The 27,941-nt window shown below is 37.7% G+C and overlaps 1 protein-coding gene across 1 annotated transcript; it reads right to left on the reverse strand.

The window, feature by feature from the left end:
* Positions 1 to 771: 771 nt before the first annotated feature.
* SPATA7 (spermatogenesis associated 7) lies at positions 772 to 27,767 on the reverse strand. The gene is made up of 12 exons (XM_016210115.2): positions 27,618 to 27,767; positions 23,907 to 23,981; positions 21,768 to 21,863; positions 19,020 to 19,067; positions 13,690 to 13,823; positions 9,493 to 9,962; positions 7,805 to 7,871; positions 6,135 to 6,241; positions 4,593 to 4,646; positions 3,112 to 3,189; positions 1,724 to 1,781; positions 772 to 1,480 (listed from the first exon to the last, which is right to left on the reverse strand). Exons 1-12 carry the CDS (start codon positions 27,634 to 27,636, stop codon positions 914 to 916), a joined length of 1,773 nt encoding a protein of 590 aa, XP_016065601.2. The 5' UTR covers positions 27,637 to 27,767; the 3' UTR covers positions 772 to 913.
* Positions 27,768 to 27,941: the final 174 nt, after the last annotated feature.

Here is a 27,941-nt window from a genome sequence, read left to right on the forward strand (position 1 = left end):
GTAAGTGGTTGAAAAGACCTAAGTAGAGATGAGTCTCCTGAGACATGGTACTAAGGATCCCATGCATGAGCTACAATTATAAGGGGAGGGTGTCTGACAGAATATATTTGCCCTCACAAGAAGGGATAATATTCCAGGTAGCTGACAGACTGCTCTAGCTCACTGGTAACTAGAAAGGCCTTGAGGCTTTAAATATTACAGGAAAGTGAGAAAAAAAGAAATGAAAGACACTGTAGAGCAGGGTTAACGTTTCAGGATCCGAGCCAGATCATAAACCATTTCCTCTTGCCTACAAGACCTCTTACATCTGGGTAAATTATGTTCTCCTGAAAAACAACTTTAGAAATTGTGGTCGACAGATCCTAAGGTGACCCCAGTGACTCTTACCTTCTGGCATTCACATCCTTCTATAGGAAGAGTAGGTGGGACTTGTGACTTACTTCTACCCAGAAGAGTATGTTGAAGGTGACAGAGAGTCATTCTGTGACTGAAGCAGCAGCCACGCTGTGAACTGCCTGTGGAGAAGGCCCAGAGGCAAGGAACGGTGGGCAGCTTCTAAGAGCTGAGGACAGCCAGTGGCCAACAGCCAGCAAGAAATCAAAGTTTTCAGTTCTGTGGCTACAAGGAAAGGAATTCGACCAACAACCTGAAAAGCGTTTGGAAGCAGTTCTTCCTGGACTGCCACCTGGAGTGCAGCCTAGTGAAATCCAGAGCAGAGGCCCCAATTAAGCTGTATTCAGACTCTTGATCCATAGAAACTGGGACAAATAATACATGTGGTTTGTTTTAAGCTGCTAAATTTATGGTAATTTATTATTCAGCATAGAAAATACAGAAAATATTAATATATAAAAGAAAAAAGAGGAAAAGGAATATTGAATTACTGGCCACTTGGGACATTTATTAATGAAGATCAAACATCCAAAGGGCAGTCCTCAATGCTCATTTCCATGATCTGAAGAGTTGTTTCTTCTAGCTCGTGACTGCTGCCACCTGTGACCCTGCAGAGCTGGCCACAATTGGAGAGTGCTGGGCGGACACAACACAGTTCGTTTGGAGTCTCAGCCTTTTCAGTGTCACTGTCACCCTCAATGACAGTCACAGAGGTCTCTCGGTCTCTTAAGCTGTCTGAAAGACTTGGATTTTTTTCGTCCTCAGTGGAAGGTCCCAGGTTTGTTTCGTTGTCCACCTGCTGAACTGTAACGCCTTCTGAATACTTTGACTTGTAGGCTGGGAGGAAAAACTCATTTGGCGAGGTCCCACCATCATCCTCTGGGACAGACAGGAACAGATCCAAGGCTTTCCGGTATTCTCGCCGCTCCTGTTGAACTGCTTCATCTCGCTCATTCTGTGCTGAATTCCCAGCCTTTTCAAAGTCTAGTAAATTCAACATGCCAGCGTCATCCAGCCTCACTGAGTTCTCCTGGGATATGCAGCCTAAATTCACCTTTAGGATATGCAGCAGGTAGCGCATTTTCCCCTAGGATTAAGAAAAAGACAGGAATAATTACATGAATTAAGCTAGTTAAATTGAATTACTTTTGTCTGATGTGCTGCTACTCTCAGTGGGATTGATAAAAGATCTTTCCACCCCACCCCAAACGTATACAAAGGACAAGGGGAAAAAGCACTTGTTCTTAATTCATTCTTTAAGGGTATGGAAAAACTTTAAAATTCTTTCTGTATTAGAATTTTGCTAATGCAGTTCTAAGAAAAGACAAACCTCCTCCAAGTGGTGTTTATTTTGTCTTACATGTCGTTCAAACAGTCGTTCTAAAGACCTACAAATGATAAATAAAAACGTTAATATCTCAATCAGAAAATCAACTAAATATAAAGGAGCGATGCAATAACTAAACTACTAAAGTTTAGGAAATGTTTTTTAGATGGCTCTTTTTGTTTCCAAAGTTAAAGACCAGTCCTTCCCTGTTCTGTCAAGGTCTCCAGTATGGAAGCTAGTATGGCTTCTCATGCGTTTAAGTCAACATAATGGATGCCAATGTTTCTGAAAGACTGCATGCTACTTACATTTCTGTGAATAAAATATTTTAAATAAGGTCCAAAAATTCCTTCGTGCTCTCTTTCACTCACCCCCTCACACCCTAAAAAGCTGTCCTTTTCTCTCACACACATATGCAGATACCATAAGCCTCCCTTCTTTCTCTCACACATAACATTACCCCCATAAACCAAACTCTAAAGAAATTTCTTTTATAAAGAGTTATTTTAAAATGCTTCCTAAAACACACTTGAAAAGGATTCCACTAATGGTAAATCCATACAATAACCTAAAAGTTTTCACTTATTAAGCACCACTACGTGCTAGGCATAAAATAATAATTATGCCTCTAATCATGGCCAGTATCAGGAGAGAAAGGTATTGTAACAAAATTTAAAGATGAGAAAACTACAATTCTAAGACAATGATTTCCTCTCCCCTCCTGTCACAGCCATTAAGAGAATTTAACCAGAGGTGTCTGGTGCCAGAGTTTATTCTTTCAACTACACCATGCCTGTCTTCTATCATTTGAGTGTATCAATAGGTTTCTTAAAAAGCAACACTCATTTCTTTTGTTACCATTTGTTATTACATGAAGTTATGAGCCAAGTTTATAGTCAGTAGTTATGAAATAACTACTGTTCATCAAGCTGATTCAGGATGACAGTTTCCTTTGATATGCAATACCTAATCTCTCTGCAAACTCTCCATTTTGTCTACAGTATGCAACCCTAGCTTTTAATTACTCCTCACTTTATTAGTAGCAGTTGCTTGCTTTTGATTTTCACCATAGTCTCAAATAGCAAAGTGGGATTATGGATCTTTGCAAATAAGCACAATTTTATTTTACTAGTCTATTATAACCAAAAAATATAACACTATTTAAATGAATAAAATCTCTATTTTTTCTATAACTCCCAATCTGTGAGCCTGCCTAGAGGATGAATTAAACACTCTTTACAGTTTGCTATCGATGGTAAGAATATGGTCCTCTAAGAAAGCAATAGAAGTTTTCATTTCCTAGTATGTGGAAGTACCTTAAAAATTAATACCTAATGAAGAGTACTTTAATGTACTCTTCAACCACCGTGTATTATTTTAAAAAATCTAACCTGTTTGAAAATAAACCAAGTTTCAAAATTTCATCTGTGACATCCTCAATGAAACTCAGATACAACAGCTCTTCTTCACTGTGAAAGCAAACACAGCACACAAATTACTCACTGCTTCCTCCAAAAACTACAGGGATACATACCTACTCAGGAACACCTCTACTGTTTGTTACGACTGTACTGCTGTCTCATATCATGAAGAGGAATATTATGAAACAAATGTCAGTTTTCTGAAATTACGCAGGGATAAACATTAAAGATGAGAAAGTATTCCCTAACAGAGTAAAATTTCAGATTTCTGTGACATCCATCCAGCAGCAGGAAATCAGCAGAGGTTAAACAGAACAAAAACAGAGACCCACCAAGGGCGAGGGCAACCAAATGTGACGAATGGGGCACGTGTTCCTGATGGGGGTTTTCATGTGCTCAGGCTCCTGACCTGGACCAGCAGCAGAGGCATGAGCCTTCTGCACACACGGGCAGGAAGGGAAAGAGCACCGTCATCCTGAGAAGCAGAGGCTTCAACCATCTCCTGATGCTCAGACAGCATCTCGTTTTAAGGTTGGGAAATTTACTGAGTGGAAAAAGTTATTTTTTTCTTAAAAGGTTTGGAGAAGAGGAAAATATTCTAATACAAAAATTTATGTACAAAAATACAGTGGTATTTTTAATTACTTGGACATATTTATTACATTATCTTATAACTATATTTTAGTAGCTATTACAAGAAAATTAGAATACTGTTATAAGTTTGATTAGTTGAATTAGAGAATTTGATGGAAAATGTGAATAGCATTTATTAAGTGTAAATAATTATTGAATAAGTAAATATAAGGGAGGAGTTAATAAGCAAATCAGATAATAGAAGGTTAAAATGTATAAAAAGTTATACTTTCAAATTGCTGCACAGTCTCTAATATTTAAATATCAAGTCTGAGAATAAATGAAACTATAAAAATACAGGCATGGACAAAAGTAGGTTTACAGTTCATATGGAAAATAAAATAATAAATAATAATACAAGAATAAGCTTTTTGTGTACTCACAACTATAAACTTTTGCCCATCCCTGTAGATTATTTCCCCCCCAAAAATGCAGCTTAATTAAAACCTAAACATATAATATTTGCAAAGAACTGAGGTGGGAAACCTTCAGGAAGGCTATCCTGAGCTACTCAAAGTCTGAATTTCTTGGAAACTACTATTTTCACTTATAAAAATATACAAGAATATGGGTACTAATTATTAAAAAATAGGTATTATTAACTTAGGGACAAATTTCCACTGGACATAAAGATGAAGTGATAATTATTTCAGAAAATTTTGATCACTTTCTCAAAGTTAGCATGTGTCAGATGACTGAACCCCAAAGCTGTCTGTAGGAGAGATTAGTGTTTAATCCTAACTTACTGAATAATAGTTTGTATGATTCTTAATTCTTGATTCCCCTTAAGCAAAATGAAAAGGTGAGAAAGCTCTTACTCAGAGTAGATTTTTCTCCTTGAATGAGGCTGCTCGGAACACTGGCATACTACCCTGAAAAGAGAAAGTTACAATATTTGAACGGTGGCTGGCGCCCTGGCCGGGTGGCTCAGGCAGGTGGAGCATCATCCCAAAAGGCTGGGGTTCCTTCCTGGTCAGAGCACATACCTACGTTGTGGGTTTGATCCCCAGGTGGGGCACATATGGGAGGCAACGATCGATGTTTTTGTTTCTCTTTCTCTCTCTAAAAATCACTAAAAACATTCCTCAGGTGAGGATTAAAACAATGGCTGGCATACAGTAAGTGTTCAATAACATCATAGATTAGTAATAACATGTTGCACATCCATGATCTAATCTAACCCTCAAAAAATCCTGTCAGGAATATTGGGTGGGTATGATTTTTCTCCCTTACTAATGAATCACCAGGGGGCAGGAAGGCCAAGTACATAGCAAAGACAGATTTTTTACCTATTCTTCTAATTACACATTCATACACCTTTTAAAAACTGTACTATGGCACTTACCTAGCATAAATAACAAAAATTTGACTAAGATTAACATGTAGTATAAGTAATGCTGAAAACAGATGTTTCCCTGTGGAAAAAATTTTTAAGCTGGTCACTGTGATAAATTTTTTTACTCAGTTCCATTCTCATTAGTTAATACTAAGCTTTTTATTCAGGCATACGCAATTATAATATTTCACTTCTTTTAGATAAAACTACTAGAAAATATAAAGATTCCTTTTTTAGGTGACTCTATGTTCATTGCAGACTGGGTCAAGAGAAGTTTATAAATCTTAAGTAAGAAGCACATGAATCTCAAGACAGGACAGCAGCGAACCCCACAGCCTGGCGGTGAGCTCTCCCTAGGCAGGCCTGGGGGAGCTGGGCGGAGGACTGTGCGCCTGCCTTCTGTCTGCGACGTAGCACCTCGCCCTTGCCCTCTTTTTAACCTCTAGACCTTTCTTCCTTCCACCTCCTTCATCTCACATCCAGTCTCCGACACTGGAAATGCGTTTGACAGCTTAAACTATCAAAGACATTGCTTAGGTTCTGCACTACGGGCTAACCTTTTTGTATTTAGATGCAGTATTTCACACTCACTAAACAGGATGTGGTTTTTTAAAATAGTGCTTCTACCTAGCATGCAAATCAAGCACCAGCACATGGTGAATATTCAAAGCACAGATTCTGAATCCCCAAATGGCAAGGTGTTCAGTACCACCTGTGCCACGCAAGCTGGTTAGCATCACTGAGAGGACTTGTCTCGGGGAAATTTCTTTTTCTCATGAATAGTGATGGGAAATAATATGAGCCACTGTTCCTTTTTCCTTTGTTAATGAATTAGTAAAATGAGTTCATATAAACTTTTATTGAGCACCTACTTTGCAAAATTTCCTTAGCAAAACTAACGCTGCCACTTGAATTGCAAAACACCAGAGTGTAATTAAACAGTACTCCCATGTTGCCATGTCTGTCACACGGGGCTGCAGTTAGATGGAGACCATTGAAGTGATTTCTCCCGCTAGCCATTTACCTTGCCGGGGAACACTGAAGAGCACCACCTTTAATGTCGTCCCAGGGTAAGGCATTCCCTTGCAAAGGTAAAGGACTTATGTTTTCTTTGGTTCCACAACTAGATGCCTGGGGATGCAATGACAAGAATAACTCTATTTTGCTTCAAAAATACAATGTAAAAGCAGAAATAAAGCAAAACAGCAAATTTCAAAAAAAGTCAAGGTAAGAGAACAGAGATATCCAGTAGATAAAAGTGACAACTATATTATGACAACGAATGTTTTTGAATACATTTTCCATCCAATCAGGACTTTTTTCTTAAATTTATTTAAAGATAAAAAAACCTTATTTCTTATATTTTAATGAGAGACATTTTAAATGACATTAAGAAATCACCACAAATAAACATATAAAGAGAAAATATGCAAGTTTTAGATAAACATGAGAAAAATGTCTTACTGAGAAATTTAGACAACCCATCTGTCTCCAATGCCAACATAGCAAACATGTAGAAGCAGTGGTGGGCATGCTTTGGGCCACATACTCTGCAAAGCATTTACTGCATTATAAGATTAATCTTTACAATGCAAATTTACATACAGTGCTTTACAGTTTTAAAAGTTCTGTTAACATGAGGGTCTCCTGTCTTCATCCTCAAGTAGAGAGCTGGTGGTATTTGGGGACTTTGGGATATGAGGACACACCATTTTCTTACAGGGTTATGGAAAAACATTTGGAACACGCTGTCATAAAAATGGACGTATTCTGCTTTAGTTTATTTAGTTACCTATACAGCTAACTCTCTTCCTGAATCTCAGGCTAGTGATGGCCACCATTTTTTGAGCCCTGGTTGGGCTAGGTACTTTCCTTACATCATTTATTCCTTCCAATGATCCTGCATGTTAAGTATAGTTTTCCCAGATGTAGAAACTCAGCTCACAGGGCCCTATGTCAAACAGCTGTTAGTGGCTGAGATGGAATCCTAAAATCCTCTACCCATTGTCAGAAGGGAAGAGGGAAGTTGAGTATTTCATTGTTCTATCCCTGAATCTGTGTTTGACATTTTAATAGACAAACCTTTTAATAAACATTAAATTTAATTTAGGACACAAGTATATGATTAATACCCCCAAATGAAAATAAAAATAATTACTTTATCTCAAAAATAAAGTTGTGATATTTTAAAAGAAATGATTGCTAAGCATTCAAAATGTAAACACTATAAAAAAAAGACCTTTATGGTATAGAAAAAAGTAAAAGCAAACAGAATGATATATCCATCCATTCCTATAAAATGTACATATAATTTTCAGTAATATAATCTGTGGTAATTCTTTAAAGATCCATAGGCATAAAAATTAAAATATTTCTGCACAACTTTTGTGGTTCCTTTAGTAACCCAAGTCTACATCTCTGAAAACATTTAAGATATTTTATTCATCCACCCATCTATCCAGCCAGTCAACCAACCATCTAGAAGAGATGCTAATAACACATGGTTTTCAAATTGGCAGGGTCCACCTGGCCATTCCCAGAGAGTAAACAGGCAAACCTTTTGTACACTGGCTATACTGTATGCAAGAGTGTCACCAAGAGATTACTCTTCACAGTCCAAATAGCTACACACGTTTTATCAAGTTAGAGCAGCTGTAATTCCAATGCTTAGCACAGGGATCTCATTCCTCTTACCTGTTTTATGTTCACTTCTGAATCTGTGAAGTCCTTAGTCTCAACTCTCTCAAAATCAGACTTAAAGCTGTAATATTTAAAATATATATATTGTTAAGCCTTCAAAATACAAACACTATGATAACAAGCTTTACCATCTAGAAAAAAACTCAAACATAGGAGATGAAATCCATCTAATCTTATAAAATGTGTTATGTCTAATTATACAATCAGGAAATAGACGTGATTTGGATTATCTATGCTCTTTCTCCTTTACTTCGAATAGCAGCTAAATTTCAGTTAGGCAGAAAGGGACAAGGCAAACAAGAACTATTCTCTTGAAGAGATGTCATAAATATAACCAGGAAAGCATGTGATGTACCAGCTCTCATTTATCCCTCACTTGGCAAGTTCTAGCATAGATTCAACTCCTTAATTATTTGATTAAATGTATGCAGACTCATCTGATATTACTGTACCTCTTGTATTTACCCAGAGAAAAGAATACTGGTCATAAATTGCTTTTTACTTTCTAAATAACTAAAACCAGTACCTGTTTTAAATATATAAATATATAAATACTTTCTAAATATTTAAATATATATTTGTTTAGATAACCCAGGATCAATAATCACAAATCAGCTTACACTTTTTTTTTTTTTTAATATCTTTATTGATTTCAGAGAGAGGAAAGGAGAGGGAGAGAGAGAGAGAGAGAAACATCAATGATGAGAGAGTCATTGATCTGCTGCAGCCCGCAACCTGGGCATGTGCCCTGACCGGGAATCGAACCCCGATTTCCTGGATCCTAGGCCGATGCTCAACCACTGAGCCATGCCCGGCCGGGAGAGCTTACACTTAATACTTCACAAGATCTGTTTGTTTTTCCAGTCACTTGGCAAACTTTTACTGAATATCAATTACGTGCTAGGTACTATTGTATATGAAAACATTATTGAGGCATATTATATTTAACTTCCAGGAATGATCCCAAGTGTCTAAATTACACCGGGGAGTTGCTGCTATGCAAGGCTGGGGCTGAGTATCTGCAGGAAAGGGAGTACAGGGGGTAGCTGTTTCTCCCCTTTCTCTAACCCACTGTTTTGCCATTTTTTTTCAATCCTCGCCTGAGAATATTTTCCCCATTGCTTTTCATTAGAGTAGAAGGGGGAAAGAGAAAGAGAGAGAAGAAAACACCCATGTGAGAATGACACATTGATTGGTTGCCTCCCGCATGTGCCCCGACCAGAGCCAGGGATTGAGCCTGCAGCTGAGGTGCGTAGCCTTGACCAGATCCGAACCCGAACCCTTCAGTCGGGCAGACCAACGCTCTAACCACTGAGCCAAACTGCTGGGTGCCATTTTTATCACAAAGCAATAGAAGTTTGCACAAATGCTGTTTGATGACATATTTTAAGGATTCTCTGGAAGTATAATATTTAAAAACACATAAAAGTTCTAGTATCATTTTAAAAACAATAAATTAAAATATGTAACATTCGTGTATATAAGGAGCTTGACAAGTTTAACAGCCCCCTGGGTTTTCAACAATTACTCTTCATAGTTCTAAGTGATACGTGTAAAAGGAAAAGTCACAGCAAAGTCATTCCATTCAAAAGGCACATAAACTACATGATATAAAATAAGGATTATTATTTAATTTCTGCAACACACTGAAGGATTTATGATTGGCTGTTGATGTGCCTTACCTGCTCAATTCAGTCTGGGTTTCAGCTTCTACCCGCTGATCTGTAAAATCCTTTTTTCTTTTGGCAGGTGTATAATATCGATACTGTGACAGGAAAGATTTTGCTTCTGTTTTCAAAGTGCGTGGAGTGAATGGCAAATGTCCATTGGAAAAGAGTTTAGAATGTTTATCCAAAAGGTCCCCACTGGATGCTTTTGAAATAACTAGCTGAGACTGGTGGTAATTTGGCAATGCGCTTCTGGGCCTCTGGCCATACAAGGTTGCAGAGCCCATTCTCCTGGGCCTGGACGTGGTGTAATCTATGCTGGCCAGGAAGGAACTGGAGCTCTTCTCAGTACCATCTCTGAGGACTTTATTGGACTTAGGAAGACTTAGGTGTAGTCTCTCTGAAGAAGTTACTGATGACCTCGCAAAGGGCGAATACCCATGCACTTCTTCCATGCTGTCTTCATTTTGTGTTTTTTCTGCAGGCTGAGGACATTGGGTTTTATAGTTATCAATTACATTTGCAAATTCATAAGCATCAAACATGGTTGCCTCGGGGGCTTACAAAATTAACTTGTATGTTCCTAAAGATGTGAGCATTGTATATAAAATTCTATTCAAATTTTTGAAGAATTAATATATGAAAATATAATTCTAAATATGTTAATAGCAATCATTTTTCTTTCTGAAGCTAAAAAATGATTAATAACATATATCTATATATTTGCAAATTTTTTAAAAAAATATATCTTTATTGATTTCAGAGAGAGGAAGGGAGAGGGAGAGAGAAATAGAAACATCAACGATGAGAGAGTCATTGATCGGCTGCCTCCTGCACACCCCCGACTGGGGATCAAGCCCACAACACAGGCATGTGCCCTAAGAATCGAACCCTGATCGCCTGGATCCTAGGTCAACGCTCAACTGCTGAGCCACGCCCAGCCAGGCTATATTTGCAGTTTTGACTCGTATATTGAGATCTACTGATAGATCTCAGTTTTATCTGTAAGTTTCCAAATCAACTGTGAGCCCCAATCCCCTCTCAACCACAGTTGTTGGCACCCTCCCCCCCTTCCCCTCTTGGCACTCAGGTGATCTTCACAGCCAGCACCTGCTCTGTAACTTTAAGGCTTTGAAGAAAGAAAAACTTTTCCTCACAATGTATGGAGCCCTGATTTAAGTAACTGATATTTTAAATATCATTAAGAACTACTTATTCCATAAAAAGTTCATCTTTTCTCAAGTTCTCCTCACGAGTGGGGAAGCTTTGAAAGGGAAGGTGTTTCTGACTGCTCCATTTTTTTTGGTTTAACCTTCAAAGAACCATTTCTACGGGATATCTATAAAGTCTAAAAACACATAATATTTTATTCTTTTACAAACTAGATGCCACCAAAGCCTTGTCTATGATTCCAGACTTTATGGACACCTGTGTGTCCTTTACGGAACTATGAGTTTGGGAGAGGGCTGAGGTGAAAATGGTCAGGATTTAGCCAGTCATATCTGTCCTATAGGCTCATGGGGTGAAAAACAAAAGGAGTAAGGGAAGAGCCAAGTGCTTCCTCTGTGCAAAGTACTGTTCTTATCAGTGAGTAGAATAAAAGAGGAATAATAAGAACTTCTATCACTGCTACTAATAAGTACAGAGTGTTTACTGTGTGCAAGGTACTGCTCTAATTGATTTACATGTACAACTCACTAAATCATCACATCAACTTCTGGGTGGTGGTACAATTATTACCTCTATTTTAAAGGTGAAGAAACTCAGGCACAGGGTCTCACAGATCTGAACCCAGGCTTGGCCTACATGCTTCACCATTATGTCATATTATCTACTTGAAAGATTCATTTGCCCAGCCAGTGTGGCTCAGTTGGTTGAGCATCGCGGGTTTGATTCCCAGTTGGGGCACGTGCCTGGGTTGCGGGCTCAGTCCCCAGTAGGTAGCAGATCAATGACTCTCATCATTGATGTTTCTATCTGCCTCTCTTCCTCTCCTTTCCTCTCTCTCTAAATATCAATAAAAATATTTTTTTTAAATACCCATATTAACGCATATATGAACTATTTTTTAAAAATATGTCTTTATTGATTTCAGACAGAGGAAGGGAGAGGGGGAGAGAGAGAGAGAGAAACATCAATGATGAGTCATTGATCAGTTGCCTCCTGCACACCTTCTACTGTGGACTGAGCCTGCAACCCAGGCATGTGCCCTGACTGGGAATCAAACTTTGATCTCCTAGGCCCTAGGGTGACGCTCAACCACTGAGCCATGCTGGACGGGCATAAATGAATTATTTTATGGAAGCAAATGTATAGGGTTACAGTGGCTAAAGGAAAAATGAATAGAAAATATCTTACATTTACAGATTTAATTATATATTTTATTTTCAACAAAACCCATTCTTATCTCAAAATACAATTATTAACTTATATTCAAAATGCTGGATAATAGAAAAATATTTAAAATTTTCAGTTAAAAAGTCCAATCACTAAAAATGAAAATGTACATGTGAGTCAAATATTGATGAAGAGATTCCCAGATGGCAAATTATAGTGCAGTGTCTGGCTGACTTATTCTTAAGGAAGCATCTATTCCTGGTCCTTTTATCTATGCAACAGCCCTGGGGGCTCTTACGCATATTATATTTTCCCTGATGACTCCCAAATCTATTTTTAGCCTGACAGAAATGCTTATATCAACTCTCTACTGACTACATTAGATGTTCCAAAGGCACCTCAAATCAAGCATGTCCAAACAAGCAAACTCACACCTTACATTATCCACTCCTCCAAAGAAAACACTGCACTTTGTCCTGTTATCATTACTACTTCACCATCTTCCCAGCTGCCCAAGCCAGAAACCTGGAACCTCCTTAATTTTGGCTTCTTGCTCATCATATCATCGAATCAGGTTGCCAAGTCCTGGGGAATTCTACTCTGTAAGTATCTCCTGAACATGTTCCTTGTGCTCCCTTCTGCTGTCTTAGGTCAGGTCTTAAATCGTTTCTTCCCTGGTTTATTGCAACTGTCCCGTAACCAGTCCATTTTCCCTCCTGCCAGTGTAGTCTTTGTAAAGTGTCAGTATGATGGCATAGTGTTCCAACTAAAACTGATCTATAGCTCCCCATACTTCTCAAAGAAAAAAATCTGGATTCATTATGATGGTGCAAATGCCCTTAGTTGTTCCCCTGCCTAAATATACAATGGAAAGAGCTGGAGTCAAAATATGGTATGGGATACCTAGTAAGCAGAGCAGTGAAACTGGCTTTTATGAACAGGCAATAATTTTTTATCACATTTGGGGGACAGAACACAAAGCTCAGGGACTGATTTCGACGGTCTAGGGGATCATGCCCATGATTCTGGGATCCTCTCAGTGGCCACACCTTGACTTGCAAAAAAACATGCCCATCTTGAACACTAGCCTTTGAGAATCTGAAATCATATGCTGCCCCCACAGAGGCCTGCAGCCTAAATGTGCATTACCCAGATGGTCCACAAAAACCTTACGCCAAAACCAATGACTCGTTTTTTTCTAATACATAAACTATACGGAGATGAAAAGGATATATACATGAAGATGTCCATGTCACCTAAATTTTCAAATTTGGTAATTTGGTGTATGGGCTTATTCATAATACTCTCTTACTCTCTCTTGAATATGTGTCATTTCCCAGTTTTTATTCCTAATGTGTTTTATTTCTCCCTTCATTCTTGAGTATTTTCACCAGAGATCTGTCAGTTTTATTAATCTTCTTTTTTTTTTTTTTTTAATATCTTGATTGATTTCAGAGAGAGGAAAGGAGAGGGAGAGAGAGAGAGAGAAACATCAATGGGAGAGTCATTGATCGGCTGCAGCCCGCAACCCGGGCATGTGCCCTGACCGGGAATCAAACCCCAGTCGCCTGGATCGTAGGTCGACGCTCAACCACTAAGCCACGCCCGGCCGGGCTTATTAATCTTTTTAAAGTGCACATTTTTTACTTCGTTAATCATCTCTATTATATTTTGTCTTCTACTTTGTTATGTCCACAAATAATTGTGACAGACTGTGTGGCCTGAAGAGCCTAAAATATTTACTATTTGGTTCTTTACAGGGAAAGTTTATTGAGACTCTGACCTACAGGAAAGATAGTACAAAAAAGTCACATTGTACCACTGATGAACTAGCTTAGAAATATCTACTTGTAAAAGGTAAAAATACCATCTTACCTTTGGCAGAGTGTTAGATAACGACTTGGAGTTAGTTTTAGAATTGGCCTGCACTGCAATTTTATTTAATTTCAACTTCTTTTCACATTGTGCTAATTCCTTTTTCAGTTTCTCTCTTCGTTGCTGGTCTGCATCTGACGGGGAAAACAAATCTTTTGAAATACAGAATAAAACCGAAAACTTAATTCTTTGGTCCTGGAAGAGTAATAAAGCGTACATTTTTTTTTCCTTGCTAAAAATGTTTACACTACTGATATGTAAGTAAAAATCTATACACTTTTCCATATAAAGAAAAGCTAAGATAATAATTATTGAACTTATAGTAACTTTAAATGGATTAATTATTTAAAGAGCACATACACAATGTGACAAACTGGCCAAACATAAGGGGTCAAGAAAGCAATTCCTGGCAGATATTCATAGAATTATGAAGGTTAGACATGCTTAACCGTGTTGTTTGTGACCCTGTAATCACCAACTGCAGAGTCTGAATTAGTCCATTAGACTCTCCCCCAAATGAAGTATTGTCAATACCATTATATGCTATGATAAAACTTAATTTTTAAGTTTTATATGACTTTAAGAAGGTGACATTAAATTTAAAACATTTTCAATCAAGATATCTGATTTCTATTTCTATTAACTGCTACTGATTTGAAAGTACAAACAAAAAAAGTGGTTTCACACTTTAGTGTGCTGTAGGTCAGGTACTGAGTCGTTACTAAAGACACATCATTGCAGACACTGAAAATGGTGAAATAAAAGCTGGTCAACTTTCAGAGTTAAATAGAAGTAGAATGACTTGTATTTTCATGTAAAATTAATTAACATATACTTTTTTATAGGGATCTATCGCCAACTTAATGGACAAGAAAATTTGACGTTTCAAATCACCACAATTTGAATCAGAACTTAAAAAATTTTTACATGCTAAGAAAACAAAGGTAATTTATATGTATATTTAAAGTTTTTATTATTATGATTTTTTTAATCCTCACCCGAGGATATTTTTTCCATTGCTTTTCAGAGAGAATGGAAGGGAGAGAGAGAGAGAAAGTGAAACATCGATGTGAGAGAAACACATCGATTGGTTGGCTCCTGCATGCACCTCGACCAGGGCCAGAATCAAGTCTGCAACTGAGGTACGTGCCCTTGGCCAGAATCGAACCCAGGACCCTTTAGTCCACGGGCCGACGCTCTAACCACTAAGGCAAAGTTTCAATTATAATTAAGAAAAATTAGAAACATGCTAAAGTTAATGTATTTGCCCTGGTCAGGTGGTTCAGTTGGTTGAAGCATCATTCTGTGCACTGGAGGCTGCCAGTTCAATTCCCGATCAGGGCCCAGGCCTGGGTTTCGGGGCTCAATCCCTGGGGAGGGGGATGCAGGAGGCAGCCGATCAATATTTTGCTCTCACACTGATGTTTCTCTCTCTCTCTTCCTTCCTCTCTCTAAAAATCAGTTTACAAATCTTAAAAATTAAAAAAAAATGTTCAAACCCAGGGATTTTTTTTTTTAAATGTGTCTATAAAACCTGTTTCTAAGTTAATTATACTGACTATAATGAACATCAAAACTCTGTAACACAATAAGTAATAATGAGCCCAGCTGGGCGTGGCTCAGCGGTTGAGCGTCGGCCTAGGATCCAGGAGATCACAGTTCGATTCCCGGTCAGGGCACGAGCCCGGGTTGCGGGCTCGATCTCCAGTTGGGGACGTGCAGGAGGCAGCCAATTAATGACTCTCTCATCACTGATGTTTCTATCTATCTCTCCCTCTCTCTGAAATCAATAAAGATATATTAAAAAGAAGAAAAAAAAGAATGATTATTAGTTATACTTTAGTTTGGTTAATTGCAATTTTCACATTTCTAATCATCACAATTTTCTTTATTTACATGGCAACAAAGAAAAACTCCTGCCTCAACTGAATGAGAGCAGAAAATGCTGTGGGGTAAATAAGTACTAGCTAAGTCTGAATTCTAAATACAAAAAAGAGGAGCAATTTTAAAAATACAATCTCTATACTGTCAACTCCTGAAGTTTTATCTCCATCCTGGAACTCTCTCCTGAACTCCAGACTCATACTCTGCCTGCTCAGTATCTCCACTTGGCTTTCTACTAGCTATTTATTTCAAACTCATAATGACCAAGATTGAACTCTTGGCTCACTTCCTCCCCTAAATCCCTTCCTATCGTATTCCTAACTTTAGTACATTACATTATAACTGTCATTTTGGTTGACAGGCTCTAAGTGTTGGTCGGGAGTCATCCTGAACTCTCTCTCTTTCTCTCTCATACCCTATCTACACCCAGTCCATCAGTAAAAACTGGTGACACACATTTTAAATATTTACAGAATCCAAATATTTCACACTCCCTCCACTGCAACTATTTTGGTCCAAGTCACCATTATTTCTCATCTGTATTACCGTCTTCTAACTACTCATTCTGCTACCACCATTGACTCTTACAGGCTATTTTCAACTCAGTAGCCAGAGAGATGCTTTTAAAAGTTAAAATGGCTCTGTTACTCCTCCAATGGCTTCTAATTTCATTCAGAGTGAAAGCCAAAGTGCTTGTGATGACCACAGCCCTACAGGGTCTGCTTCTCTCTGTCTCATCTCAACCACCTCATCTCCTATCACTCTTCGGCTGGCCTATTTTATAGTAGCTGTATAGCTCTCCTTGCTGCTCCCTGAATACTCCAGTCAGGATGCCATTTCAAGGCGTTGGCACTTGCTATTTCTTTTTTGTGGATCGCTCTCTCCCCAGATACCCACTTTCCCTCCCTTAACTGTTTCGGGCCTCTGCTGAGTTGTTACCTTACCAGTGCTTCCTTCTCCTCCACGGACGCACAGTCTCCCTCATCCTGTGCTTCGTGTTTGTTGCCATTGCACTTATCACCATCTGATATATTCTATACTGTACTTACTTATTTGTTTGCATTTGCTTATTGTTTGTCTCCTTCAACTAGAATTTAAGCTCTCTAAAAGCAGGTACTTTGTTTTGTTCACCTCTTTAGTTCCATCCCTTAGAACAGTGTCTAGCACATAGTAGGCGACCAATAAATATCTGCTGAATTAATTGATGAATAAACCAGTGAACTAAATATTACACAAAATGCCAATTTATTTTAAATTGGTGGATTTGGATTTTAAATCCAAGAGTTTGGTTGAGTAAGAGGATTAATACATTCAGGCTTTTTATTATACAACCTAAATAAAAAGAGACAATCTTATTTATTTATTGTTCAGAAAATTAATTTTAGTATGAAAATTTAGCAAAAATTTTCCATTTAGCGTTGATCCTAAAGATGATTGTCTGATCTAATGACAACTGAGTAAAACCATTTAATTCAAATGATTCAAATTTCTAAAGCCTGTAAATGTTGACCCAATTTTTTGTGCTATTACTAATATGACACAGAAGAAAAAAATATAAAGCATAGAAATTAAAATCTGGAAGTGTCCTTAGAAATTATGTAATTACCTTTCATTTTACAAAAGAAGGGGCTGAGAGGTAAAATGACTTGCCCACATAACTCGTGTGCTGTGGTCAAACGGTCTTTAAAAACACATCCTCAAGTTCCTACTCTTGCATAAAATGACTTTACGCCTCCTAAAAATTATTTGAATCGCAAAATTCCTTCAAAGATATGAAAGCCTACCCTAGGGCTTGTTGCAAACAAAGGGAACCGAGGGGGAAAACACAGAGCGCCAAGCACAGGGCTGACAGACACTGTGCTCACTGAATGGCAGTTGGTAGCGACTGGCTCAGCCTGAGTCCTATCTCTTCCACTAAGACAGCCAAGAAGAGATGGGTCCAACCAATCCCGCTGCCTGTGATCTTTCCCAGACTGCACCCAGGGGTATTTCCTTGTCTAGGGTGGAATGCCATTCACCATGCAGCATGTGCCACCTTGGGTTGATGATTATTTTTTATTGTGGAGAGCTTTTCTCAAACTATAAATAACAATTACATTCAAATAGTAACTTAAGAAAACACTCAACTTAAAATTTATAATACTATGATTTTTATAAGATAAGCACAGGCTGTGCTATTCATGTTCTTTTGCTACTTTTAAGTTTCTTGACTTGAACTCAAACAAAGGCCTCAAATGGTATCTTTCAGAATATTTTTTAAAAGGAATTCCAAATTTTGTGGTCTGATTATTTTCTTAGTACAGATTTCTAAAAATCAGAATATTTAGTCATAGGGTAGATATCACATGATTCTATAATAATCATATATATATGGCTTTTCAGATACATTTAACTACGATATTTATTATTAGGTAGGCTATTAGGATATAAATAGACAATATTTACCTGGAGAAAAGAGCCAGTTATGGTATTTTTAATGAGAATCACAGAATTCTAGAACTTAAACCTTGGCAAGCCTTTTAGTATCACCCAAATTTTCATATGTAGGAAATATGAAATTCAGAGAAGTTAAATAATTTATCCAAAGTCACACGGCAATTTGGTGGCACAGTCTGGGCTCATTTCTAAGTTCCTAATCTTAGAAATACAATACAAACTTCTTTTATTTGTGGATAATATTTAAAAGTTAGAAAATGCTTCCTCAAAGGGCAATATGTCAACACCCATTAGGACAGCTGCTATAAAAACCCCAGAGAAAGAACAAGTGTTGGGGCCGATGTGGAGGGGTTGGAACCCTTGCACATTTTCTAGTGTGAATGTAAAATGATAGAGCTGCTACAGACAACAGTATAGTGGTTTCTCAAATAGTTAAAAATAGAATTACAATATGACCCCACAATTCCACTCCTGGGTATACACCCAAAAGAACTGAAAGTAGGGTCCCAAGGAGATATTTGTACATCTGCATCCATAAGAGATTGTTTATAATAGCCAAAAGGTGGAAACAACCCACGTATCCATTTATGAATGTGTGAAGAAAATATGGTATTTACATACAATGGAATATTATTCAACCCTAAAAACGAAGGAAATTCTGACATATTTTACAACATGGATGAACCTTGAGGATATTATGCCAAGTGAAATAAGCTAGTCAAAAAAGGAAAAACACTGGATGATTCCACTTACACGAGATACCTAGATTAGGCAAATTCATAAGACAGAAAACAGAGTGATGGCTGCTGGGAGGTGGGGGTGGGGAGATAGGGCAGTGACTGTTTAATACGCATGGAGCTTCAGTTTTGATCAGGAGTACCAAAAATGGACAGTGATGACGGTTGTGCCATAATATGAATGTAGACTTAAAAATGGTGAAGATGGTAAGTTTATGTTATATGTAGTTCACCATAATTTTTTTTAAAGGCAATATGTCAAAAATTACTTACATTTGATGCTAGCACCCATGCTGAGTGGAACTGAGCAGTCTATCACAGCTGAAAGAAGAAAATGAGTCATTTAATAATATTCTTAATATTTATAAATGACAAGAAATGTCCTATGTGGAAATCACAAAAAGTTCCAGAACTTGCAGTTTCTTATTTTGACTTTATGGTACTTCTAGAGATGAAAAATATAATATCCTTGATAAAAAAAATATACTGGATGGAATTAACAGCTCACTAGATACTACAAAAAAAAGATGAGTGAACTTAAAAACATTGCAATATAAACTATTCAAAACAAAACAAAGTGAAGAAAGGCTGGAAAATAAACGAATAAAGAGTATCACGACCTAACCTACCTGTATCACGCACTTAACATACTTGTGACTGGAATCCCAAAACAACCTTGGAAAAAACAAAGAGCCAAATTGCAGGACCTACACTATCTGATTTCAAGACTTACTGTAATGCTACAGTGATTAATGCAGTGTGGTATTGTAATAAAGATACACACACAGAACAACAGAACTGAAGAGTAAGTTCAGAAATAGACCCACACATATGGTCAACTGTCTTTCAAAAGAGCTAAGGTAATTCAATAGGGAAAGATAATCTCTTCAACGAACGGTCGTGGTTATATCTGGATACTCATAGGTAAACACTGATCCTATATCATACCTATGAAAACTCAAAATGGATCACAGACTTAAATGTAGGAGCTAAAACTTATAACCTCTAGAAGAAAACATGAAAGAAAATCTTAGTGACCTAAGGTTAGGCAAAGATTTCTTAAACGGTTTATAAAAAGCATAAACTATTTAAAAATTGAAAAGGTGACTTTGACTTCAAATGTCACAAAATATTTTTCTTTAGATTTTCAATCATTTAAAATATAAATGTCATAAAATATGAACTAAAACTTAAAAACTTTAGCCCTTCAAATGAGAAAATAAAAACAAAAAATACATTAGTGAAAAACTGGTGAAATTCAAATGAGGTCTGTAATTAATAGTATTATATCAATATTAATGTCCTGGTTTTAATCACTGTAATATGATTATATAAAATTTTAACATTGGGGAAAGCTGGGTGAAGAGTTTCTATGACTCTCTGTACTATTTTTGCAATTTTTCTGTAAGTCTAAAATTATTTCAAATAAAAATTTTAAAAAGAAAATGAAAATTAGACAGGTTACATACTAGGAGAAAATATATGCAAAATATTTCTCTGACATATATATATATATCTTAATATATAAAGAACTCTCCCAACTTAATACTAAGGAGACAAACAACCCATTTTAAAAAATAGGCAAAAGATTTGAACAGGTATTTTACCAAAGAAGATATACAGAGGCAAATAAGCACCAGAAAAGTTGTTCAACATCATTAGTCATTGGGGAAATACAAACTAAAACCCTATCAAATATCCACTAGAAAGCCAATAAGGGGCCACCAATTGGAAGTTTGGAAATGCAAAATGGTATAGTCACTCTGGAAAACAATTCGGCAATTTTTTTATAAAATTAAGATACACTTACTGTATTACCCCACAGTTTGACTCCTAGTAAATAAATTTATCCAGTGAAATAGAAGCATATGTTCAAAGAGTATACATGAATGTTTATAGCAGTTTTATTTCTAATAGCCAAAAGTGAGTCAAAATAATCCAAATGTCCACCAGCTGGTAAATCAATAAACCGTGGTATATTTCATTATATGGAACACTACCTTAGCAATTAAAAGGAAGGAATACTGTTACACACAAGAACGTGGATTAGTCTCACAACTGTTAGCTAACTGAAAGAAGCCAGACCCAAAACGATACGTATTGTATGATTCCATTTATATAAAATTCTGGAAAAGGCAAAACTATAGTTAGAAAGTAGATTAGGGGTTGTCAGGGATGGCGGCGAAGAGATTGCTCGCAAAAGGGTAGGGGAAACTTTTTGGGGTGATGGGATGTTCTATATCAGGGATCAGCAAACTTTCTGTAAAGGGTCAGATAGTGAATGCTTCAGGCTTTGTGGGGTGATATGGTCTGGCCACAACTAGTCAGCTCTGCCTGTCAGTGAATGCAAAAGCCACTATAGACAAAACATGAAAGTATGTGTTTATTTATGGACAATGAGATTTGAATTTCATATAATTTTCATGTCATAAAATAGTCTTTTGATTTTTTCCAACCATTTAAAAATACAAGTACCATTCTTAGTTCACAAGCTGTACAAAAACAGGTGACAGGAGGATTTGTCCTGTGAGCTGTAGTCAGCCAATCTGTTTTACAGCATGATTATGGTGGCAGTCATACAAATGTATATATATTTCAAAATATTTAACTGCACACTTAACATTAGTGTATTTTCTGTATGTACATTGTATCTCAGTAAAGCTGACCAAAAATGAAAAAGAGATTAGTTAGCATCTTCTTTGTGCAACTTCTTTAGTATATTTGAAAACAAAAAAAGTAATTATAAACTTTTATTATAGTAAAATCAATATCTAACCTCAAAATATTAGGGATAACACAGATAAAAGGAAATAACATAGGCACTATACAGATTTCAAATTCAGTCAACAAAAACAACATTCTGAATTTGCTATTCATATAAAGTTAGTAGCTGATCTCTCTATACCAAACACAAATCCTGATATATATAATGTATTCATTTTTGCTATGGATTTACTCTAATTAGAAGTGAAGTCAGGGGTTGAAATTGAGTACAGAAAGTTCACATTTGCACATTTTTACCTTTGGCTGAAAGGATTTTATTATAGTGAACAGCCATGTGATTCTTGACCATATGGAGAGTACTTAGTCTGAGAGAGGAGGAGTCAGTGCAAAAAGCTAAAAATTAAAACATATTTAGTCATTATATATTTAAAATTAATAGAAAATCATCACAAGATAAATTACTGATTATTAAGCTCATTTTAATTAAATACTCTGATATTCAACCACGAAGATACTCACATAACTTTGTGATGGTGAATATGTCCCAGCCTTAATCTTGACTGATAACTGATGAGCTATCAAACCTTTCTAAGAATAAGTTTCACAAGCCTGAGAGTTTTGAGAAGAGATTCTATAATATAATCTATAATTACATTTATAAAACTATTTTTATTGACAGCTCTCAATCTTGTAACTAAAAATGTTTAGCCACTTGCCTGATCGTAGAACGACGTTACCATTGTTAGTACCTGAATAAATGGAGTCGGAGAAATCAAACAAATCCCAAACTCCAAAACTCTATGCACATATTCTATCCTAAGAGGCAAACGTCTAACTTTAACGAGATCTACAAATCAGCTTATGTATTCTTTTTGAAGTATCAGAACATCTTAAGACAAGTACACCACATAGAAATTTTGTGATATTAAACTTCTTGATGTCATCTAAATTGTTTAAAAGAAATCTTAGAAATAATTAAGCACTTATATACAAAAGTATCAAATGTAAATGTAGGCATAACTTTCTTTAACATTAGAAACAGTTTTTGAGAAGTAATACATGCATGTGGCTAAAAAAACATAATCAACAGCTAAAATGGTAACAAAGATTGAAAAGTAATTGACTTTCCTGATCCCTGCCTCCCCTCCTAGAAGAATACTCTTAGTTTTTTGTTATGCGTCCTTCTGGGGAAATTCTACACATAATATAAGAATATACAAGTCCTGGCCAGTGTGGCTCGGTGGTTAAGCGTCATCCCATGCACCGGGAGGTCACCGGTTCGATTCCCAGTCAGGGCACATGCCTAGGTTTCGGGCTTGATCCCCACTAGGGGGCGTGCAGGAGGCAGCTGATTGATGTTTCTCTTTCACACTCTCCCTTCTCCCTTACTTTCTCTCTCAAAATCAGTAAAAACATATTAAAAAAAGAATATACAATAATGATACTACTATTACTACTACTATAAACATTTATTGAATAGGTACCATGAATGCATTATTCTAAGTTCTTCACATTTAAAACCTCATTTAGTTATTATCACCATTTAATAGACATGGCGACTAAGGCACAGAGGTCTTCAAGATCACACAACTTGATAAAGGATGCAGTTTAGATGTTGACTAAGGCAGCCTCATACTTACAACCACTATATTTAACCACACATATATTCTTTAAAAAAGGTTAGCAAACTATATATTGTTCACCATCCTGGTCTTTTACGTAAGTATATTTTAAATCTAGTTTTAAATTTTTAGTTAAAAATTGTTTTTCAAAGTTAGATTCTGGCTCCATGTGTATATAATATATACTTTGTTACAAAGAAATAAGTGAGGTAACAGAAAATGTGACCTTCCCTTCACATTTGGAGGAACGAGTATTGACGATTTTTTATGTAAATAAAGAGAAAAAAAAGATTTAATAAATTATTTTGCCTAATAACCCAGACTTAAAACTTTTAAACTATAATTATAAAAATGTATTTTAAGTTTACATTAAAAATGGAAAGGCTTTAAAATATTGTCCTTTCATGGGACCTAGAAATCCAGTTGAAGAAAGAAGCCTATGTTGGCTCCTGAAACAAAATGCATTTTCTCTGCACAGCTTTTCCTTTTCAGTGCTTGTGTCTTTAACAACCTGCAAATCACCATTTTAACAAGAAAGGCATAACTTAGACCAGGGTAGTCTACCAGCAAGGAGTAGAGTTGGGCTGGAGCTGCAGCAGGGAGAAAGAGGCAGCCAAGTCCACATTCAGGGCACAATAATAGTTAGAAATGATGGACTCCTAAATTAATCTCAAGGATTCCTATAATATATAATTAATAATATGAAGTTCAAATATTGATTTAATAAAAAAATATTTCATCATGTCATAATTTACAAATAAAGGAAACAGTCAATCTTTACCAAACCTTTCACCATTTTAAGTACCTCACTTACCATTACTTTTGGTGCTCAAGTGTCCTTTAAATAGGCACAGTGGACCAGATCTGGGAAGGACAGGGGTTCCTCCGACTTTTAACCAAAAAAACATGCATTAGGATAAATAAAACACAACTTTCACAAAGACAACGATATTGAACATTTAAGAAATAATAAATTTATCTTTAATACTAGAGTTGTTTAAAATTTTATTCAATCATATTACTAACCAGAAATGATATTCAGTCAGACAAAAATTCTTCAGCCATTGATAACGTTTTTTCTTTTAATAAGTTATTTTCAAAACAGCTGTACCTTGAGACTTTAGTTTCACTGGGTAAAATGATAAATGTTATTTGATATATATTGACTTCATTGTGTACATTACTGGCCTACTGGATTTTTAAATGATTTTGAGATATAACAGAACTCAGACTTTGAGTTAATACATATATATCATCTATTTCAGTTAATCATAGGCTAGTCTGTCCTACAATTAATTTTAAGGAAATAATCCTCCTACAAAGTAGCTGAGTAAATTATAAATTATATCATATGTTACTATGTGTAAAATAAATACATATATATAAAAGAATCAGAATGTAATGTTTAAAAGATGTCTAACTCACCCTCTTCCTCTTGCTTGGATCCTACCTAAACAGTCCCCCTTCCAAATCTATCCTTCCCTGAGCATTCTCCCTCAGCTCTTGGGTACCATAGAGAGATATCCTATGTCTTATATTACTCTTTAATGATAGCTTAACAATTTTTTTTTTAATTTTTAAAGTTGACTTAAGAAAGGGAGAGGGGAGAGAGAGAAACAGCTATGTGAGAAACATTGATTGGTTGCCTCTCATACACTCCCTGACCAAGGATCAAACCCACAGCCTGGTACGTGCTCTGACCGGGAGTCACACCGGCAACCCTTCAGTACATGGGACAACACTCAACCAGCTGAGCCACACTGGCCAGGGCTAGTTTAACAATTCTTTAAACTTCCCCTGTTTAAATCATTTTATGGCTCCTATCTCCTGATTGTACCCAAATTGATACAACGGGGCATGAAAAAGTAGCCTCAAACCAAATGCCAGGAAAAAAACATCATCCTCTAAATTAGGACTAAAATCCTGTCTATGAGATCAAAGGTCTTGCTAGGGTAGTGAAATTCATCAGGAAGTTCGAGCAGCCCAGTTCCCTACATGATGTGACGTCACTAAGTCAGAAGGGACTCCAGTGAGGAAAGGTGAAGGTGTTTCTTGCGACAGAATTTCCCAGGAATGCCAGAAGTTTGGTATTGGTAATCTGATGCCATTGATAAGTGTCTCTATTGGACCAACAGATTAAAAAAAACCTTTATCAAGCCGCTTTCTGTTATCTGTATTAACTGGTTGCCTTCTCTCCATTTCTTCCTAAATCACTGATAACAGAGTGAACTGCAGTTTGTTTTTCTCAGTCTTTTCTCCCCCTGGAGAAGCTGGAAGGCAGACTTGATAGATGATCTAGTCCACAATTTTACAAATAACTAAGGCCCAGGGAGTCAAAGAGATTTGCTGAACATTACCTAGTAAATAGCAAACAAGGATTACAAACAAGATCTATTGTTTTTTAGGCGGTGCTCTTTCTACTATACCACCATATGGAAAATTTGCCTTACAAAAGAATGTCTAAAAAATGTGATATCAAAAAGAGAATGACAAAAGAGGACAATAATGATTTTTTACTTTAGGTGTCTTAATAGTCTGTGCTCTGAAATCACCAAAGGTAATCTCTTAATGAAATCTAAGAAATTTAGAATCTTTTCAATTAAAATTAAGTATTTTGGCTCTGGTTCAAATTACTTATGGTTTCCTATCAATAATACTAATTAGGATCTAAGAGAACTGACTCCCCCAGATATTTGTTGAATATTATATTTGTTTCAAAAATTCAAAATCAGTAACAACGACGATATATATTATATAATATCCTAAAAATTAAGCTAATTAAATTGGGTAAGTTATAAAAGTATTAACCTTTTTACATTTTCACAGGAACCCTTTTTTTTTTTTTCAGTCCTCACCCAAGGATTTTTTTCCCATTGCTTTTCAGAGTGGGAGAGGGATGGAAAGAGGGGGAGGGAGGGAGGGAGGGAGAGGGAGAGGAACATCAGTGTGAGAGAGACACATTGATTGGTTGCCTCCCGCAAGTGCCCCAACCGGGGCTGGGGATTGAGCCTGCAACTGTGGTACTTGCCCTTGGCCGAAATGGAACTTGGGGCCCTTCAGTGTGCTGGCCGACACTCTTACCACTGAGCCAAACCAGCCAGGGCAACAGGAACCCAATTTTAAAAATAATTCAATAAATACTGAGGACTTACTAAGTATATTATACTCTACATTTTACATATATCCTTTCCCATGTCCCCACCTCTAGCATGAGGGGGTAAGTAAAAACAATGGCTCTATGGTTTCACATTCCCCACCTGGATTCAAAGCCTGGTCTGATACTTACTGTGACCTTGGCAAATTATTTATGATCTCTTAGTTTATTAGTCTCCAGTGTTTATTCACTGTGAAATGAGGATAATACCTGTCAAAAACAGTATGTTTTTGTGGATCAAATAATGAGATAACTTGGAAATAGGGCTTAATATTAGTTTATGTTACAAAATTTCTGAAAACCATAAAAAGCATGTTGGTTTGTGATTTCTGGACGTTAGGCTGGTGAAGTGTCAGCATATACAGTTTGCTAATCAATAGATAGTTATCTCCTACATTCTGAACAGCACTTATTTTTACTGATTACTTAATAAAGGCACAATCATATTCAAAGCAAGACTTATTACACGAACCACCTGGCAGCCTGGTTTAAAGTTACTTTTAAAAATAGAGAAGAACACTGAATCAGGAGGGGAGGGTCTGGAGATTGCCTTATTGGGTGCGAAGAAAGCAAGCTACTTTGTTGACAGTGGAGATGCAAACGATTTCAGCTGGGCTCAGGGTTTGCAGGGATTTTGTTATATGGCCCCAGCTGTTCCACGATGATGTCCACTTGACCCACGGAGTGTTCAGTCAAGGACAGATGCACACGGTGACCGTGGGTTAGTTCTTTGCTACTGCAGCCAGCAACACTTGCAACACTTGAAAACTTACCAGAAAAGCAAAATATCAGCCCCGCCACCTGACCTGCTGAATCATAACCTGCACTTTAACATGATTCCTAGTGACTCCTACCCACTTTAAAGTCAGAGACTCCCCGGGTTACTCAGCGGTTCTGAGCGGAGGGTGCCAGTCACGGAAGGGAAGAGTTCGTCTTTACCGAGCACTCACAATGCGCCAGGGGCTTCAGACGTATTACCTGCGTTTAATTCTCAAGAACGCTACGACACGGGTGTTCTACCCCGTGTACACGACACGAGGAAACCGAGGCCGCCTCCGTGGAGTGCAGCGGGGGCCCGGGGAGGTCTGGCTTCGGAGCCCCGGGGCCACGGAGGTAACAAGGGCGGCACGGCCGGGGGTTCAGGCGACCGGGCCTCCCGCAGTCAGGGCCACAAATTCTAAGAGGCGCCCCTGTGAACCCCAAGAGCAGAGCCTACTCCAGTGCCTGGGGCGACACTCGGGTCCACAAAGGAGACTAAGCGGGGGACCGAGAGGGCCCAGGGCGCGGCCACGACTCCGCACCCCGACCAGGACCCGGACCCCCGACCCGAGGCTCGGAGCGCGCGGGCGGGCGCGAGACGGCGCCCTTTACCTCTTCGGCTGCCATTCATGCTTAGGTCCTCTCGCAGCCGCCGCGGAGGGACGCTGGGGACCCCTGGGTCCTTCCCCCCGCTGGGCCAGCCCAGGCAGCGGAGGACTGCCACGAGGAACCGGCGGCGGGCGGCCGCGGCGGCTGCAGACCGTCGTCAGGCCGGTTGCTAAGGGCCTGCGCGGGGCGCCGGGATTGTGACGTCACGGCGCAGGACGCGCGCCGCCGCAGCCCCGCCCCCGGGGGCCGGAGAGCGGCGCAGCGCGGGCGAGCCGAGAGCCGGCGCCGGGCAGGGGCCCCGGGCGGCAGCCTGTGGTTTCGGGAGCC

Source organism: Miniopterus natalensis, chromosome 1 (assembly GCF_054644295.1).
Source record: "Miniopterus natalensis isolate mMinNat1 chromosome 1, mMinNat1.hap1, whole genome shotgun sequence".
Lineage (NCBI taxonomy): Eukaryota > Metazoa > Chordata > Mammalia > Chiroptera > Miniopteridae > Miniopterus > Miniopterus natalensis.

What these genes read in the sequence shown, in the direction of transcription:
- SPATA7 (XM_016210115.2), bottom strand. An exon ending in ACCCAGACTGAATTGAGCAG is followed by an intron (nt 7,872 to 9,492) that starts GTAAGGCACATC and finishes TAAATATTACAG; the next exon opens with CTTTAAGTCTGATTTTGAGA. An exon ending in AGGAGAAAAATCTACTCTGA is followed by an intron (nt 3,190 to 4,592) that starts GTAAGAGCTTTC and finishes TTGCTTTCACAG; the next exon opens with TGAAGAAGAGCTGTTGTATC.